This window comes from Heteronotia binoei, chromosome 10, assembly GCF_032191835.1.
Source record: "Heteronotia binoei isolate CCM8104 ecotype False Entrance Well chromosome 10, APGP_CSIRO_Hbin_v1, whole genome shotgun sequence".
In the NCBI taxonomy this organism is placed as follows: Eukaryota; Metazoa; Chordata; class Lepidosauria; order Squamata; family Gekkonidae; genus Heteronotia; species Heteronotia binoei.
In genome coordinates, this window is record NC_083232.1 from 78,422,130 (window position 1) to 78,440,419 (window position 18,290).

At 41.7% G+C, this 18,290-nt stretch overlaps 1 protein-coding gene across 6 annotated transcripts; it reads right to left on the reverse strand.

Annotated features, from left to right (window-relative positions):
* Positions 1-250: 250 nt before the first annotated feature.
* Positions 251-17,039, reverse strand: KBTBD2 (kelch repeat and BTB domain containing 2). 6 transcript variants are annotated; one of them, XM_060247627.1, is made up of 5 exons: positions 16,904-17,039; positions 13,427-13,551; positions 9,862-10,402; positions 7,799-7,964; positions 251-3,207 (listed from the first exon to the last, which is right to left on the reverse strand). In XM_060247627.1, exons 3-5 carry the CDS (start codon positions 10,029-10,031, stop codon positions 1,672-1,674), a joined length of 1,872 nt encoding a protein of 623 aa, XP_060103610.1. In that variant the 5' UTR covers positions 10,032-10,402; positions 13,427-13,551; positions 16,904-17,039; the 3' UTR covers positions 251-1,671. The 6 variants fall into 6 exon arrangements, with proteins under 6 accessions (XP_060103610.1, XP_060103608.1, XP_060103609.1 ...); XM_060247625.1 differs by having other exon boundaries at positions 16,781-17,031; XM_060247626.1 differs by having other exon boundaries at positions 13,423-13,551; positions 16,904-16,984.
* Between the last annotated feature and the right edge of the window lie 1,251 nt (positions 17,040-18,290).

Here is an 18,290-nt window from a genome sequence, read left to right on the forward strand (position 1 = left end):
GTAAATGGCAAGTTTTGTTTTAGCTGATAAATGCATGAGGAAGAACCATCATGTGACACTCCCTTTCCCTTCCTGCTGTCCCCACACCTCTACATAGCTAAAAAGCCAACCACCGTTAAGTGCTGCCACTTTATTGTCAAGTAAAGCAAGGTTTGAAGGGGTGAGATTCAGCAAACAGAAATCCCCTCAAAATCATATCAGATACTGCTGTTTCCAAGATAGTGATATCCTCACATACAGAGTGCACACATTTTGATTCGGATTTTTTTAATAAATTAATATCATTCAAAATACAGTGCCAGAACATGATACAGCTGAACATGCTAGTATGATCCATCATGAAGCACCTGTGCTCATGTAATATTGGTGGCGCCCCGCTACTGCTAGTGGTTCCTGGGATTAATGCCAGAGCAGCACTAGTCAACTGCTCTCTTGCACAGAAGGGTAGAGTATTCCTGAACAATTTGCTCCCCTCCCCAAAAGAAAAACACAACAACAGCTAAAGGGTATCTACACACAGTCACACTACAGTAATGCTTGTTATTAAATTAACAAAAAGTGACCTGGGTTAATTCCTACTACATCTTTTGTTTACACGGGGGTGGGACGGGGGGGGGGACATAAAGCAGCAGGAAGTAATATGCATGAGCCAATGTTTCTGAATACAGAACATGGAGTCATTTACTGATCCAAAGCTCCACAGAGACCCGCACTAGGAGGGGCTGGCAATTCTTACTGCAAGCCCAGCAACGTAAGTTCACACCTGGTAAACTACCAGCTGCTCGGAAGACCTGTATTCTAGACAGGCATAAGTTAGTGAAAATACATGCACCTAATAATAATAACAATAATAATAATACAGCTTGACTGAACCCGCAGTCATTTTGCCCTGCATGTCACTGTAAAATGGAAGATCTACCCTTCCTACCACAGGTAGATCCATGGGATTTGTTTCTTCTTTTACATGGCATTATTATACCAACACAGCTGTTGTGTATTAAGTGCAGCACATTCCATTAGGCCACACTGAATCTACTTATAACTAGCACATACAAAGATTTCCAGAACTCAGTCATATACACAACTGGAAGATAGCAATTGACATACCATCCTAAAAACAGATGCTGCTTTTGTGAACATTTCCTGAACTAAATGTCTTCACAGGACTAAACATTTAGACAATAAGCAGATGCTTTAAGCTTGCAATATACATATGCTTGGATCCAGCAATGCGCAAGCAGAAATACAAACAGCACAGTTCCACCTGCGCAAGATCTTGCATAGCACCTACCACTTTCCTGCTTTTATATATAGGACCCAGAAACTGGATGCACAAGGCTTCGCACAAGCAGAAACACAAGGCGGATACAATAAGTTTGACAGCACAGTTACCATGTTTTTTTCCTTGCACCTCCGCTTGCACAAGAGCTCTAGAACAAGCAGAAATGTTGTGCTGGATCCAACTCAGAGATCCCATCAGCTATCAGAGGGAGTGTTTTAGATTATGGAAGCATATCTGCTTGAAAATTTCACTGATTTACACTCAATGGCCACAGAAGTTAAATAGGGCATACAAACAAGACAGTCTTAACAGTTTTCGTTTCCAGCCCTGATCTTTCATACAGATTTTCTTGAGAATCAATTATAGGCATGCAGTCTGAGTTTTGGGAGCTATACAGGTGGCAGTGTGACCATCTCTCCGTGCAGCTCAAATTCATCTGCTCCATCTGATGGAAAAAGATATGGTGGAGGTTTCCATGGAGACTCCTCAAGGCAAGATGGATACAGCTTTCCCACTGTGCATCTAAAGTCTTTTCCTAGGTCCCATAACACCCGCTCAGAAATATGTTGCCGCAAGAACCACCGGTCAAGGTCCATATCGTATTGGTAGGTGGCGTACTTGGCTCTCTCATTCATGTGGGTTTCTCGTATGAACACACACAAAGAATTGGAGATCACAACAGCTCTGACACAGGGGTCAGAATACCGCTTGGCAGGGATATTGGCTGCCGTTCGCCATTCATTTTTATTCACATCATAGACTTCCACAGTTACTGAAGACCCATCTACAGTGCTAGTTGGGAGTCTTATACCAGAGTTGCTGCCAACATGCAAGCCTCCAATGTAAAATATTTTATCTCCAAAAGCAGCAGCTGAAGCAAAACATCTACTAGTCTGTCTCATAGCCATTTCAACCCAAGCATCTGACCTAGGGAAGTAACAGTACATTAAATTGTGTGCCATTACATAAATGCAATTATGAACAGCAACTGCTGTACTCCATTGCCATGCGCAGGGCAATGGGCTTACCATGGTCCACTCATCTCTCTCAGTATCATATCTTTCTACAGTTCTCCTGTTGAGTTCTCCACCAACATTGTCTCCTCCAATTGCATAGATATGGCCTTCACAGCAAACCAGGGATGGTTTTATGCGAACGAACAGCATTGGACTCTTTGGAAACCAAGTGTTCTGCTGGGCATCAAACCAGTAAAAGCAATTCACAGTTCGGAAGGCAACCTGAAGTTTGCTTGTTTTACTGTGATTGGCTTTTGTGTTTTTCAGTGGAATTTGCCCACCTGCTATATAAATATCATTATCAGGAGTTACAAGTGTTCCAACCTTATGCAAGTCAGTAGGAGGGCTGCAGAGCTTGTAAACTTTTTCAGCCTGTGGGCTGTAGCATACTGAAGAGTAAAGATTACCAGGATTTTCAGCAGCAGCTTCGATGAAGATCATCATCTCTTCTTTAGTCATTCCGAGCCTTGGCTTAAAAAACTTAGGCATAGATTTATACAATCCTTGAACCACAACTGACTTATCATTTGGTGGCAAGCCTTGAAACCAAGCTCTCTGTGTAACTTCAGAAAGTGCGTCAATTCTTATTTGGCTAAGAACAGACGACAAATACTGTGATCTAGCTTCTGTGTTATACTCCAGCCACAACATAGCAGCTTCACGAACTGTCTCCTCCTTTTCCACATTTAAGTTGTCACTACTCAAAATATCTATCAAGAGATCATGAGAGAGCTGCATGAAAGCATCCTGATGGTATACAGCTGTGAACTTGTGTTCTACCATCCTCTTAGCACTCTGTTTTAACTCTTCACAACTGAAAAGGTCAGCAAAACTCAAGAGCCGCACACAGTTCTCTGCATTTATTTTTTTAATTAAGTATTCTCTACACCGTTGTAATACATCTTCTACCTGCAATGAAAAAAACACTACATTAGGAGCGAAGTATTGCTTGTGTAAAAGAATGTACAAGAGCTACAGTCATACACAACAGTAGGAAAAGAGATGCAGCTGTAGTCAACGACCTCTCCTCTTTGCAAAAATGAGGGGATCAAAGTAGAGACCTCTTCCCACACTGAAAACAAACCAACACTAACGTCTGCAGCCTACAAATAAGGAAAGGGACAAAGTGCCTACATGAACAATCTGGCAAGGCAGAATTCACCTAACTGGCAGCATTTGCTATTAATCTCTGAATAATTAAAATTTGCCAGCTGTGTAAGATAGTGGTTTTCACCCTGGGTGGCAGCTTGCAGGTAGGTCATAAAGCCCAGAGAGAAGAGAAAGAGAAAAAGAAGAAAGGGGGATAAGCTCTGGGAAGCTCAAAGGCAAATTTGGGTTCATTTGTGTATACTATACGAAATGGCCAAGAAAAATAATCTGTTGTTCAGTAGCATTCTTTTTATAAACAATAAAGATTTAACTATGCACTTGTTTAGTGCTACTCATGTGAGATTTCTGTGTTTTATGGGAGAGGTGGGTAATGTGGAATTATTTTGTAAGGGTCCTGAAAAGAAAAGTACAGAAGTCAGACAAGTAAAGTTTAAAAGTAGATTGCAGTTTGAGAACCACTGGGGTAAACCAGGCATTGATCAACTTCATTTAGCAGCCAGACTTATTTTTCAGCATTCAGGGCTTTGTATTTTGAATGACCAAAGTTTCTCATTATTGCTACCATAAAACCTAATCCTAACTTCCTAATAGTTGCTTGTAGTTTTATTAAAACTATAATAAAAGTGTTGTTGTATATAAGTAAAAGCAGTGATAACTGAGCTGCCATCACCGTAACAAAAAGCAAATCTCTAATCCCAGCCTTCCTTCTTTCAAATTTCTTATTTCTATTATGACTTTTAAAAAGCTGCATTCAATTCACCAGAAAGCAATTGGTTAAGAAAGGAATCTACCACTGTTGAATGGTATATAGTTAAGTTTATACATAAACAATGTCAAGAACTTCACATACATTTGGGAGTTGGAGTAAGCAGTGAAGTGGCCAAGTTTGCAGATGACACTAAATTGTTCAGGGTGGTGGGAACCAGAGAGGATTGTGAGGCACTCCAAAGGGATCTGTTGAAGCTGGGTGAGTGGGCGTCAACGTGGCAGATGAGGTTCAATGTGGCCAAGTGCAAAGTAATGCACATTGGGGCCAAGAATCCCAGCTACAAATACAAGTTGATGGGGTGTGAGCTGGCAGAGACTGACCAAGAGAGAGATTTTGGGGTTGTGGTAGATAACTCACTGAAAATGTCAAGACTGTGCGACTGCAATAAAAAAGGCAAACACCATCCTGGGAATTATTAGGAAGGGAATTGAAAACAAATCAGCCAGTATCATAAAGCCCCTGTATAAATCGTTGGTGCAGTCTCATTTGGAATACTGTGTACAATTCTGGTCACCGCACCTCAAAAAGGATATTATAGCATTGGGAAAAGTCCAGAAAAGGGCAACTAGAATGACTAAAGGTTTGGAACACTTTCCCTATGAAAAAAGGTTAAAACGCTTGGGGCTCTTTAGCTTGGAGAAACGTCAATTGTGGGGTGATATGATAAAGGTTTACAAGATTATGCATGGGATGGAGAAAGTAGTACTTTTCTCCCTTTCTCACAATACAAGAACTTGTGGGCATTCAATGAACTTGCTGAGCAGTTGGGTTAAAACAGGTAAAAGGAAGTACTTCCTCACCCAAAGGGTGATTAACATGTGGAATTCACTGCTGCAGGTGGCAGCAGCTACAAGCATAGCCAGCTTCAAGAGGGGACTGGATAACAATATGGAGCAGAGGTCCATCAGTGGCTATTAGTCAAAGTATATTATTGGAACTGTCTGGGGCAGTGATGCTCTGTATTCTTAGTGCTTGGGGGGGGGCAAAGTGGAAGGGCTTCTAGACCCACTTGTGAACCTTCTGATGGCACTTGGGTTTTGTTTTTGTTTTTTGGCTACTGTGTGACACAGAGTGTTGGACTGGATGGGCCATTGGCCTGCTCCAACATGGCTTCTCTTATGTTCTTACATTTATTTTGTCTCATAAAACAACACATTCTGTTGAGAAATGATAAATGTTTTATGATCCAGTGAACTTTTAAAACTCAGACAATTTCCTAATTACAGTCCCTGTTCCACATGACTTTTGCCCACACAGGTCCCATGGTCTCAAATGTAATTTTTTTAGTTATCAAAGGGGACCCACTGCCTCACTTTTTCACCAGTGGAAAACTGGTTGGATCCAACCCTTTTTACTTCCACTGAGAACTGCTGAGAACAGAAATGCTACAATGAAGTCAGTGCTAAAACTACCTTGTGCCATGATGTATTTTTTAGGAACCACAGCAGCCTAGGATTTGTTGAGACCTGGAATAAACAGTTAATATGCTTCCTCAATTCCTGTCTACAACTCCAGACACTTAAACTGTCTTGCCTTCTCAGTTCACAAAGCATCAGGCTAGGCGTCAGGCCAGCTACTATGGACAGGGCACTCAATTTTCCTGGCACTGGTGTTGCCTCTGAAGGTGGGGAACAGAGGACAGCAACTCTGGAAGGCTGTGACTGGCAAGCAGGTTTATAAGGGAGTAGATGGTCCTCCCCATACCAGGAAAAAATGCTACCCTTCCAACATATAAAAAGTAGTACCAAAGTATGAACGGAGACAAACTGAAATTGGAGAGATATTAAATAAAACGAACTGGCACCCACAAAATGAGACAAAATGATATTCTAATAAATGCACAAACAGAAAAAAAAAATCAGTATCTTACTATCTGTACAGTGTATCAAAATGAAAACCATATATCAAAGAATATAAGCAAAAGGGCATTAATAAACCTCCACAATAGAGCCATTAGATATTATTCTAATAATATGCATAAGTTTATTGGTTTGGCCCTGTCATGTATTTTGAGGGAAGAGTTTTGTTGTAGCTAGTCTTCTGGGGTTTTTTTACTGTTCCAGGTGGTCTCGTTATAAGTTTTTCAACACATGGGTTAGGTAAAAAGGAGACGGGGAAAAAAAGAATACATTCTGGATCTGAAGAAGACAGTACACTGAAACAATCTGCTAGCAGGTATCATTCCATTCAATTTTATTCCATTCCTTCTATTTATGGTTCAACTGCAGAGGTTTACGGGAACAGTTGACCCAAGAATCTGGTACTGCTGGGATGGATGTGGGGCGGCACTAACTGACCATATTAGTCAGTTAGTGCTGCCCCACATCCATCCCAGTAGTACCAGATTCTTGGGTCTAAATCTAACCAAGGTAATGGTGAGCTATGAAAACATTATAGACATTTCATTTCTTCATTCCAAACCATGTAGCACTTGCCCAGAACAGGGGGAGAAAAATCAGATTGGGTATATACATGACTTGCCACGCTACATGCATGGTGAATGTGATGGCTTAGGATAGCTACATATCTGCCGAGACCCAAAGCTACACCGAATAAAGAAAACATCAACATGGATTTTGGAAGCCAAGGACTAAAACCTCTGGATCTTCAGCACCTCTACCAGATCAACAGGAAAATTGATGCTACACCAAGAACCCTGACTACTACAACTCAAAGACATTCATTTTTCTCTACCACCACGCAAGCAACCCCACATCTTAGTATCTGGTTAACTTTTTCATTCACAAATAGGCCCAGCATGACATCTAACGAAGGACTGATCTAGAGCTGCAAAATACCCACAAGCAAACACAGGTGTGGGTGGGTAAGAGAGAGACTCTGACTGAGACTGGCCTAGGCTGCCATCGCCAGCAATATCACTTCTGGTGCACATTGGTAGGGATGTCATCATTACCAATGACAGGGATGATCTGGTATTTGGGCAAATCTGCAGTAGAAGTCATTCTTACCAACATAACATCACTTCCAGTGCATGCCAGAAGTGACATTACTGGTGATGTATGCCTAAGGCTCCATTTGGTTTCCCCACCAGCCAAGTGATTGGTGCCGAGGGAAGGGACTCCAGAGCAGGGATCACCCAGCACTGGAGGAGGACTAGCAACCCTAGACTCATGTGATATTCAGCAGTAATTTGAGACTATGGCATCCTGACAACCTTCAGGATGCAGATAGTCAGAAGGCCAAAACCAAAGGAAGTTCTTATTGTCTGATACCCCCTCTTGATCTGGCCTATTCTTCTCCTATCAACAAGACCCTTCTATCTGTAAACAGCTTTCGCACCTTTGTCCTCCAGATCAACTGACAGAAGATCTCTCTATAGTTATAAAAATTTTATGCCAGTTCTAAAAGATATTTACTTAGAGCTTCCTGTTGGTTTTATACTTCCTTGTTGGACAGCTTACAATCACACCCTTTTTTAGAACATGCAAATACTTCAATAGCAATAACATTATGTTCCTCAGGATATTTTACATCCATATCTACAAAATGCAAACTGACTTGAAAACATCTTTACACATTTTAATTAACTTGAATCATTACATATTTTAGATGCAATTTCCAGACAATGTACATCTTAGAAAAACTACAGAACATTCCTACCTGTAAAAAGCAGGCCGTTTCATAAAGCTGTTCAACTGTTGTGTCATTTATTGCCAAATTACCCGTGTAAGCATAAGTTATTATGATTTGTAAAGTGGCTGCATCCACATTCCTCAGATGGATATGGGTTTGTTTGCTTTCACTCAACCCGCTCATGAACATAGCCCTGAGGAATAATCATAAAATATATTAACCTCGGCCATCTTCTGGCTTCTCTTGTAATTTTCAAGCACTTCAAAGATTACAATGCCACGTCTCCTTTCCACTTGAGAGATGGTTTGTAAAGAAGCACAAATCAGATAAGGCAATTTTATTTAAAAGTTGGTGGATGTTATCTACTTACTCCTAAGTATGTCCATATAAAGAAATTATCTGCTCCCCAAATTGGTTTTTCAGGAAATTGTATATAATGGCTGATCTTGGACCCTTAAGGAAATCAGGACAGAAGTCACAGAGCTAGGCTGGGAGATCTAGCTGTGGCCATGGGCAGTGTTCCCTCTAAGTTGAGTTAGTGTGCGCTAGCTCACCGTTTTTTAGTCTCCAGCTTATACATCTTTGTCTTAGCTCAGGAAAAATGGCCCCAGAGCAAACCGATTTATGCAGTAGCTCTTTAATGCCAATAGCTCACAAAGCAGAATTTTTGCTCACAAGACTCCTCAGCTTAGAGGGAGTATTGGCTATGGGTAACTTGCACCTTTTTCTAAAGCCCCTTCAGGGGCCAAGGGGACCAAGAAGCTCTACGCTAGCAGCACACACAGCTGAAACAGACCATTGGATACTTACCATGGAGGGTTATTCTCCTCTGAGGAAAGGACATCTTGATAGGTGTTTCTCACTGATGTCCTCTGCCTCAGAGGGAGAATGCTTTGTTTTCCCTCTCCACCAGTTCTGCAGCCCTTCTTTTTTAATCTTTGGTAATGAAGGATACAGTTCCTGCCCAGCTGCAGGCAACATGACATCACTTTTGGTATCTACTTCCTGTGAAACCACTGCTCCTGGCCGGTCATTACCTCACACCCATGAAGACATTTTACCAAACATGCTAGATTTAAGTCTTATTTTGGTAAAAAAGAAATCTGATATATATACACAGCATGTACTTGCTAAAGCACAAAAAAATTCAAGTATTAAGAAATCAAGAGAGCAAAATATTAAGAAATCAAGAGAGGAAACATGTACATCCTGGCATAATCTATTCTATTTCAGAGGGCCCTATACTGCAGCCTCTATTTGACCTAATGAACAGCATGCAAATTACCTCCCCAGTCACTTTACTACTTGGTTAAAAAGGAGGCATGCTGATCTCTCTAACCTTAAGATTAACAATCTTCAACATCAACGGTATCCAACCTCTCATGTTATTTAAAATAGACATATGAGACCTTATCTTCACAAACTCAAGGTGGCTAGTGTGTGTGCATATAATATTCTTCTGGTCCAGTCCTTCTAATAGACCATAAAACAACGGCAGTCTGCTTCTTTTTCTTTAGACATACCGTACTTGCCATCAGCCTTCGGGCAACAGGAGCATGGGCCTGACACTTTAGATCTTATTCCCACTAAACAGACTCCCTTCCATGATAACCCTGCTCCCCGCAAAATAGAATGCTGCGTTGCCCTGACCTGGATAACCCAGGCTAGTCTGATCTTGTAAGATCCTGGAAGCTAAACAGGGTCAACTTTAGCTAGTAACTGGAAGGGAGAGCTCCTTGAAATATCAGGAGGCAGGGGAAGGCTTTATTCAGCCACCTCCCTGAATATCCTCTAGGCCCCCAGTAGGGGTCAGTCACCAGAAGTCATGACTTCCAAGTACAGACACACACAAAAATTAAAAAACAGAATGCTGTCTGCATAAGTAGCAGTATCTGACAGCTACATTCTTACAGTGGAGATTTCCCACTTCTACTGCAGGGCACATGTGACCTCTGAAGCGGTTTGAACTGACCTACTGTTTTTATATCGGCAACTTTAAAGAACATTTCAGTTCTCCACTTTAAAGTTATCAGCAGAACCAACATTAGAATTGTGTTATACATTGGACACTGGGAGATTTAAGCACGTACCTGAAGTAAGAACTACATGTAGCAAGAACCATCTTATGGCATGGGAATTCAGTACCTTCAACAATTAAAACTATGTCAGTTAGTAACTGCTGTTCATAGAACAGCTTTAACTGCTCCAGTAAAGATACAGCATATTCCGTATTGATCTGCCTTTCTTCCTGGGTAGACATGACTATGTTCCATTAAAGTTTCCAGAATCAGGTAAGAGAAGCCACTTTATTTTGGCAGGACAGAGATCAAGCAACCATTTCTTGAAAAAATTAGAAGAGACTACCCGGAATATTCTTTGAAGCCTTTAAAAGCTTTATGAAGACATTTAGCAATGACGGCGTGAACTGCTGAATCAAGAATGCTTCAAACGTCGACCCACTCCCAAGTCACAATAAACTTATTTGGTGCCCATCTGCTCTCTTGGGACTTTCAAGAATGATTGCCAAACTTCTCATGAGATATCCAGTGATGCAGCACATTGGCAAACAAATGTAATCTGTGAGGTAGATTTTCTTGAAGCATCTCTCAATCAATTGCTGCACTTGTGAAACTACAAGAAAAACGACAGTGTCAGTAATTTTGCTAAGCTAGTAATTCTCAGCACTTCTGCCTAAAGCACTGTTTAGTAAACAATTCAAAATGTTTGTTGAGAAGTTTAACCCAGAAAACAGGTGCAAAAGTTAAGATTAAAAATAAATTCAATACTGTCTCTTTACTACTACAACACATGCCTGTAATTAGAGATGAAAGGCTGGCTAAGACTACTGGTGCTGAAATGTTACAGAAATACATTCACAACTATGACTGACGGGTCTTACTTCTATGCTTGTACTGGAAATTTCTCCTGCATAATCCCAAATATGGTTAAAAGTTTTTGCCTCTTCTTACATTAAGCGACATGACTAGATCTGGCTTCACTCATGCATTTATTTATGTGTGTGTTTTAATTCTGATTTTCTCCCCATAAACAGTCAAGGGAGTTAATGAAGCTGCTGAAGCTAGCAACAAGACATTAAATTCAAACGCATCAGAAAACTTAACACATCAGCAGCTAGCCATCATATCTTGTTCAGACATAGTCTGCCTGCCACTCAGCCTAAAATACACAAAGGCCCATTGAAGACAGTCTTGCACTCCCTGCTGAATTGGGTCAACAGATTTACAGTGGACAAGGTGCTATAAAGTTTTAAACAGCAATACTAGCACTTTAAATTTGATTGAGAAGCAGGAGCCATTTTAGGAAGGGAGTAACACAGTCTCATCTACAGGAGCTAAAGTTTTCAAATTATTAAGATCATCCCCACACATATATAAGCCTAGCCTTAGAGCTGCATGGCTTACTATGGCCAGGTCACCGGCATTTAAGGGAGAATCAGTCTCTGCAATAAATGTGATTAAATAATCTCTGGTACTGCAGCTATTTGATTTTTCTAACAATAGCACAAGATCTGATAAAACTCCAAAGCTCTTAACTAAGTTTGTCAGTTTCCAGACAACACAAAGGACAAACAATCTCTTCCATCATACCAACTAATACCACCTGTCTTGTCTGGCTTCACTTTTAGCTTACTGTCTCTGAGCTGCTTAAACCATAGCATCCAAACACACACCAGCACAGAGACTGCTCTTCTGGGGGCTTACTCAATTAAATAAACCTAGCCCCAAGTGTGGACAATCTCAATTGATGGGCTACCTACTAAATTAACAATACAAGTAAAATTATTCAATCTGTGGAATACCACAGTATAGGTTCCATGCCTCAGATCTTGCTGACACAAGACTCAAACACTTCCTTACTGCTTGTTAGACTGCAACATGCAAAATTAAGTAGCTAAGTTAACATGCTATGAACATCTGAGAACCATCTCAAATCAGTTACTTAGTATTATAATGTACTAATAAAGGAAAAACAGCAGCCTATCAACCATTCTATGCATCTAATTCCAATTCTGTGCCTTAGACAAGCTGTCCCTACATCTTAAACCTTTCATGAGATACACATAGCTACCATCTTCTTTAAAACACCCAAGAAAGCAATACACATCTTTTGTAGAGACCTGTTCCTTTACATAACTGATCATTTAAAATATTTAACTGGCCTCATTTATAGTTCAAAACCCACTGCTTCTTACCCTTTTCTTTATTAGGATCAGGGTTGAAGGATGAACAGAGACTGAAAGTAGCCATAATGTCCAAAGAAACACGCAAACACAAAAAATACCTTTATATTAGGAGCAAGCAAAATATCACATATTCATGTCCTTTATCTTCACATGGAGGAGGGGGATCCAATTATAAAGACTCATTGTTTCATAAACTTAACAATGAATTGTTGCCATTCCAGAACAGTACTTAGGCAAGCTTGGCAGTTTCAAAACTGTAATTAAGATTTTTCAGGTTATTATCTTTAAGAATTAGGAGTACATGCAAGTTTCACTGATTTGTAAAAGGAAAGGGGGTAATAAAACCTCAGCTTGGATACCACTTACATTTCTGCAGGTATGAGGGAAGTTATTTTTGCTGATTCCCTGTCAGAAAACTTCTGATTCTCCATCAAAACTATTGGGGGGGGGCGGTCTATCATCACCCTGGAACAGCATTTTAGGCTGTCATGGGAGAGGGAATGGGCCAAAATCACTTTCCTTGCAACCACAGATATCTATGTGGGACCTTGCCCCATAACTACATATAATAAGGTGATTCTAGTTATGAATTTATGATTAGCTATACAGGCCAAAAGCAAAGCTAGAATTCTTACTTATATGTACCCTATCATACAGCAGAAATTATACTGTAATCAACAATTTGATATGAAGCTAATGAGGAAAGCACGTGATAAGGAACCCCAATGAACTCCATGGAAGAGAATTAAATACTGTTGAAACAGAAGAGTGGACAACAATATCCACTGCACATCATGCAGTACTTTGGATGTTCTAAAATTAGGTGCCAATTGTTTTCAGTGCCTTTAGGATTTTCAACAAATGTAAACAATATGAGAGAAGTACATGCTATATCATCTTTGAATGTTATACTCAAAACTTTGTGCAGAATTTTAAGTGGATTAATACTTCTAAAAAATTAAATCACATCTCATTGCTTTTTCCTAACCAAATATTTTGGTTTAACTGAGTGACGCATACACAACATGAAGCATTTTCAAAATGTGTTTATTAGATTTAAACATGTGGATTTAGATCATGTTGTATTTAGAGCATCAGATAATGTTTTGGAATTTCTTCCTATTCTAGTTTTGCCAGAAAACCTACATTGGTTAAAAATAGTGCAGACATTCTTGAGTTCTTCAGAACTTCTTCATGCAGATGCAAAAAAAGGAGAAAGAAAAAATACATTTCTAGCCATTATGGTCTTTTTCCGCATCTTGTGCAGGCATGGAGGTAATATTATGTTGCACCTTAGTCATCCAAGATAAAGGAAAACCATCATCCTCTATTTGAAAACAAAATGCCATTTTCCATTCCTTTCAGAAGGCTAAAGTGCAAACTACCTCCATACAACACAATAAAATTTATCGTTTAAACATTAACAAGTTCACATTCATATCCTTACGTACCTATCAGCTCTGCTTCTGATCCTGATGAACAATTAACATATTAAAGCACTCTGGTATCAGTCTTCTGTGCAGACAATCAACAGTAAGGCCAGCACTGGAAAACACATTCCACAAGCACAGTGAACCTGAAATGCACAGGTAACCCTTTTTCAGTTTTTCAAGCCTGCAAAAGTCATTTCAATATTTACATAGTATGTAACTGATGAATGATCTCTTATCACTTATGAATTGTTTTACATTCCTAACCCAAAATAGTCACATGTGAAGAACTACAGTGATCCATTCTCTTTAAAATAGTGAGTGGATAGAGACTCATAAAGGGCAAAGAAAAGCAGTGGGTGAAAATTACACAAATCATGTAATATTGACAGAGCTTATAGGATGCATATAGTAGATTCATAAGGGAGCAGGTCCTAAAAGGATGAGAGCTGTGGGTCATCCAGCAATTTCTATGGCAAAGTGAGAACTTGAACCTGGCTCTCCCAGATCCTACTCCAAAAATGTAATCACTGCACCGGCTTTCTAAAATGTCCTAAAGTCAACTGAAATGCTCTTTCCAAGGACAGCAGACTACCTAGCCAATAGCATCTACCTTAAATGTTACACTAAGTATAAATCTCCAATCCAAAGAACCTTCATTGTACAGCAATGATCTAAGAACTCTTACTTTGAAATATATTCCAGTTACAGTAATTACCACAAAATAAGTGTCTATATCAGAGCGTAAGTATGAAGATGACCCCAACTAATGTAGGCTATGCATGGACTAAAACAGTCAGAGTTATGTGACCAAGAGAAACTATGATCATGCAAATACCCCTCTGTGTGTTCTATATTCCCAGTAATACTAACTTGGGGTGAATAAATTCAGCAAGCAGTTGTCATGCTAGTCCAGTTATTTTTGCAGCTCTTGACTACAGTTCAACCTTCTGTACCTGAAAGTGCCAGTTTCCTTCCTACTAACATGACAGAAAGATATAAACCCACCCCATACCACAGCAATATCTTAGAGAAACTAAGATGTGTCAACTATGGCATGCTATGAAAGCTGTAAGCAGTGCTGTCTCTTGTTAAGGATAACAGATTCACACAAAATTGTCATACTGCATATCCATGAGTGCTGCATTCACAGCTCAGTTTCCAGGGAAAGACAATGTTTTTTCACTATAGTAGTGATTATAAGCCCCCTCAATACTATATGAATTGTGTAATTTTTACCCACAGCTCTCATCCTATTAGAATCACCTACCTACTCCTCTATGAATCTACTCAACCATTGTGTCATCTTTTGAAGCCCTGCTTCAGGTATTCCCATCTTCTGAGAATAGGTGGGAATAGGACACAGCCTTCTCAGTCATGTTACCAAAACTCTGGAAGACCCTCCTCCCTGGGGAGATTCAGCTAACCTTGTCTGTTGCCACCTTCCACCAGCAGGTGGAGACCTTTTCGGGTGGGTGCTGGTGTCCATGCCTGGAAGTCATGGTGACCTGGTGACTCCTACTGCCTCCAGACCCTAATATTCTCTGGAGATCTCCCATCCAACTACTTGCCAGGGCTGGCCCTGCTTAGCTTCGGAGATCTGGAGATCAGGCTTTCCTGGGCTATCCAGGTCAGGGCCAGGTGGAGACTTTCTTTTGGTTTGGCCTTCCTTCAGTGATCCCTCCTTCCTATCCAGTATTTTAATTATTGGGTTTTTGTACATGCATTTTAGTTCCGATTTTAATTGTTTTAATGATGTGTTTTTGTTGGCTTTAATTGTTTTAATGATGTGTTTTGTGGCTTTAAAGATGAGATTTAATTATGCTTGTTTTTAATTTTCTAGCCACCTTGACGGTTCTTATAAAGGCAAAAAAGCAGGGTATAGCTTTTGTAAAATGAAATAAATAGCATTCAGACCTATCAAAATTTATAATGCCAAATTTAAAAGCACTAAGCAATTTTAGATAAATCCCATTGTTATAATAATTTTCTCCCAAACACCAGCACATCAAATGCTCAACAGTACCTCCCTTTACAACCCAGAGCAGACTGTACAAAGAAGAACTGCAGACAGAAGAAATAAGATTTACATCTGTCATATATAAAATAGATGACAGCAGGTGATCTGGAGACAGTTCACAAACATTGTAAGACAAAACACATATCATTTGCACTGTTAGTGAAACACAGTAGTTTGCAGCCAAAGAACATGTAAGCAAAAAACATCACAGCAGGTCCACAAACTACACTCAGGCCAAAGCTTTTCTTGCTAAGAAGGATATTTATTACGATTTTATATCTATGATCAGCTTTCCAAGGGGATAAAAAGAGGTTGCTCATCCCTCCCTCTGGGTCATTCAGTATTCGCTAGAGAGGCTATCCTGCCATAATCTTATCTCATTCCCTTTTCAAGGTTGCTGGGAATGTTTTTTGATGGCAGTCAAGGTAATTAGCCTCACCGAGAACACCTAAAACAGCATCACCATGCACTTCTCCTCTTCCCCGCCCCCGCTCTCAAGCGCTTACAGACGACTGCGGCCGCAATGCAGAGCTTCACCTGAACTGGAGTTGGAGAAAGGCCAGGCACAACACCGTCTATGGCAGGGGTGGCCAAACTTGCTTAACAGAAGAGCCACATAGAATAAATGCCAAATGTTTGAGAGCCGCAAGACATGAATATCAGATGTTCGAGGGAGGGAAGGAAGGGAGATGGAGGAGGGAGAGAGAGGTTGAGGAAAAGCAACTTTAACTTGAAATGCTTTCTCGAAGCTGCCGGCTGCCTTGGCTTGCAGAAGTGATTTAAGCAGAGAAATGCTTTCTCCAAGCCAGCAACTGGGGGTGATGCTTCAAGAGCCACAAAATATGTGGCATGTGGCCACCCCTGGTCTATGGGATGCTTCCCCTCCTGCATCCCAAATATCACCTTCGCCACCCGCAAAGCATCAGCACCTTCCGCTGCGATCATACGCAGTACGGCGCGGGCGGGGTGGCTCTGGCTGTCTGCGCGGCCGCCAAGCCCCCGACCCCTTACCTCTGTCACCGCCGTCTATGGGCCAGGGGGGCGCCGCCAACGCCGCACTAGGCCCGCCAGCGCAGTCCCCGAGAAGGGCACTCTCGCCACCTCCCTCCCTCCCAGGGTCAGGCTCTCAGCGCAGAATCCACAGCGCCCCCTCCCCTTCCCGCCATTCCACTTCGGCCAAACCGGTGCCGATCGTCTCTGCTCTCCTTGAGCGGCCCAGGCCGCTTCCTTCCTCCGCTGCCCCAGCGGCCGCACCCAGGCGCCCGTTCCCTCAGCCGTCTCCCCCGCAGAGAGAGGCGGGAAGCGCAGCCACCGTCTCTTCCCCTCCGTGAAGGGGGAAAGGAAGGCCTACTCACAATAGAAGAAAGCCGTCCGCCCGCTTTCCCTCGCCGCCGCCTTAGAGGAGCCGAGAAGGATGTGGGAGAGGACGAAGAAAGAGCCCCGGCGGAGGGATACACGGTGACTGCGCGCGCTCTCACCCCCTTTTTCCGCCCGCCCGCGACGTCCGTTGAGAAGGAGAAAGAGCGCGCGAGCGCAGGCCCGCCGCTTTCCGTCCCACTCTTGCGCAGACTCCGAACGAGGGTTGCCGAACGTAGGCGGGAGTAAACGACCGAGGAAGATGTACGCATGTGCAGTACAACAACTGCTCCCCCCCCTCCCTTTTCCCGTATTTTTGAAAAAAAATCATTCACCCGTCCCCACTTTTGCGCACGCGCGACTTGGCTCGTCACAAGAGGGGTGGTGGAAACCTGACTCCGTCCAAACCGCGCGTTGGTGGCGTTAAACGTTAAAGCAATCTGAGTGTGGGCCTTTGATAGAGCGGAATTGGAGGCTGTGATATCAGTCTTCGTCTCCCGCCCCCTGCTGGCCGATAGCTGTAACTACAGTATTAACCAGAGTTGGGTTTGCCTCATCTTTGCTAACCGCCTAATAATTCGCTATAAGCGAGATGGACTCATCAATCGCTGAGGAGTTGGGGTCTAGTAGTCCTAGGAAGCTTTTGCTGGAATAAAATCGAGGTGTCGCAAGACTCGTTTATTGTTTGCTGCTACAGACTAACATGTCCACTCTCTCTGCATTATCCAACCAAACAACATACACAAGCCTTTATTGGCATATATCAGATTATAAATAAGGAAAAAAACAGATACAGAAATAACAAAATAAACCAGTCATACACAGCTATACATTGGACAATTGATCCTTGATTACCAGACTCAAAAATAAAGCAACCTTTTTAGTTATTTCAGATGACAAATCATTCAGAAGCCAGCATACCCTTGCAGCTTCTGAGCAACTTGTCATATTGAGCAGAATTGGGTCTAGAAACCTAAGGTATAGTATCATATTGGGAGAAGTGAAGAAGAATATGGGACAACGAATCAACTTGTTTTAAGTTGCATGTACAAAGTCTTAATGAGTGGGGTTTTTTTATATCTACCATAGATAGCTGCTGATGGGATAGTATTACACCTGGCATTATCCTCTAGATCTGAGTTAAATTGAAAGCTGCTATTGCAGACTCTGTATACAGAGGATGTTGCTGTGTCCCATGCCCACTTTCTGCTGTCTGTAGACAAGCCCTTCATATCTTGCTTTGACGACGTGCCTGATCCAATGTTAATTCTGGAAGTTCCTTCTGGACTGTTATGTCCGAAGCTAAGCAGGGTCAGCCCTGGTTAGTACTTGAACCAAGGAATGCCAGGACCGTGATGCAGAGGCAGGCAATGGCCAACCACCTCTGACCGTCTCTTGCCTTGAAACCCCTACCGGGTCTCCATCAGTCAGCTGTGACTTGAGGGCACTTTCCTCCACCACCAGGTAAAAACATATCCCATCCAATGATCCTTCAAGGTTCTTGTTAGC

Coding starts and splice junctions, on each gene's coding strand:
- KBTBD2 (XM_060247627.1), bottom strand. CDS start 10,031: ATGTCTACCCAGGAAGAAAGGCAGATCAATACGGAATATGCTGTATCT. Junction 7,965..9,861: donor ACATGTAGTTCTTACTTCAG/GTACGTGCTTAA, acceptor ATTATTCCTCAG/GGCTATGTTCATGAGCGGGT. Junction 3,208..7,798: donor AAACGGCCTGCTTTTTACAG/GTAGGAATGTTC, acceptor TTTTCATTGCAG/GTAGAAGATGTATTACAACG.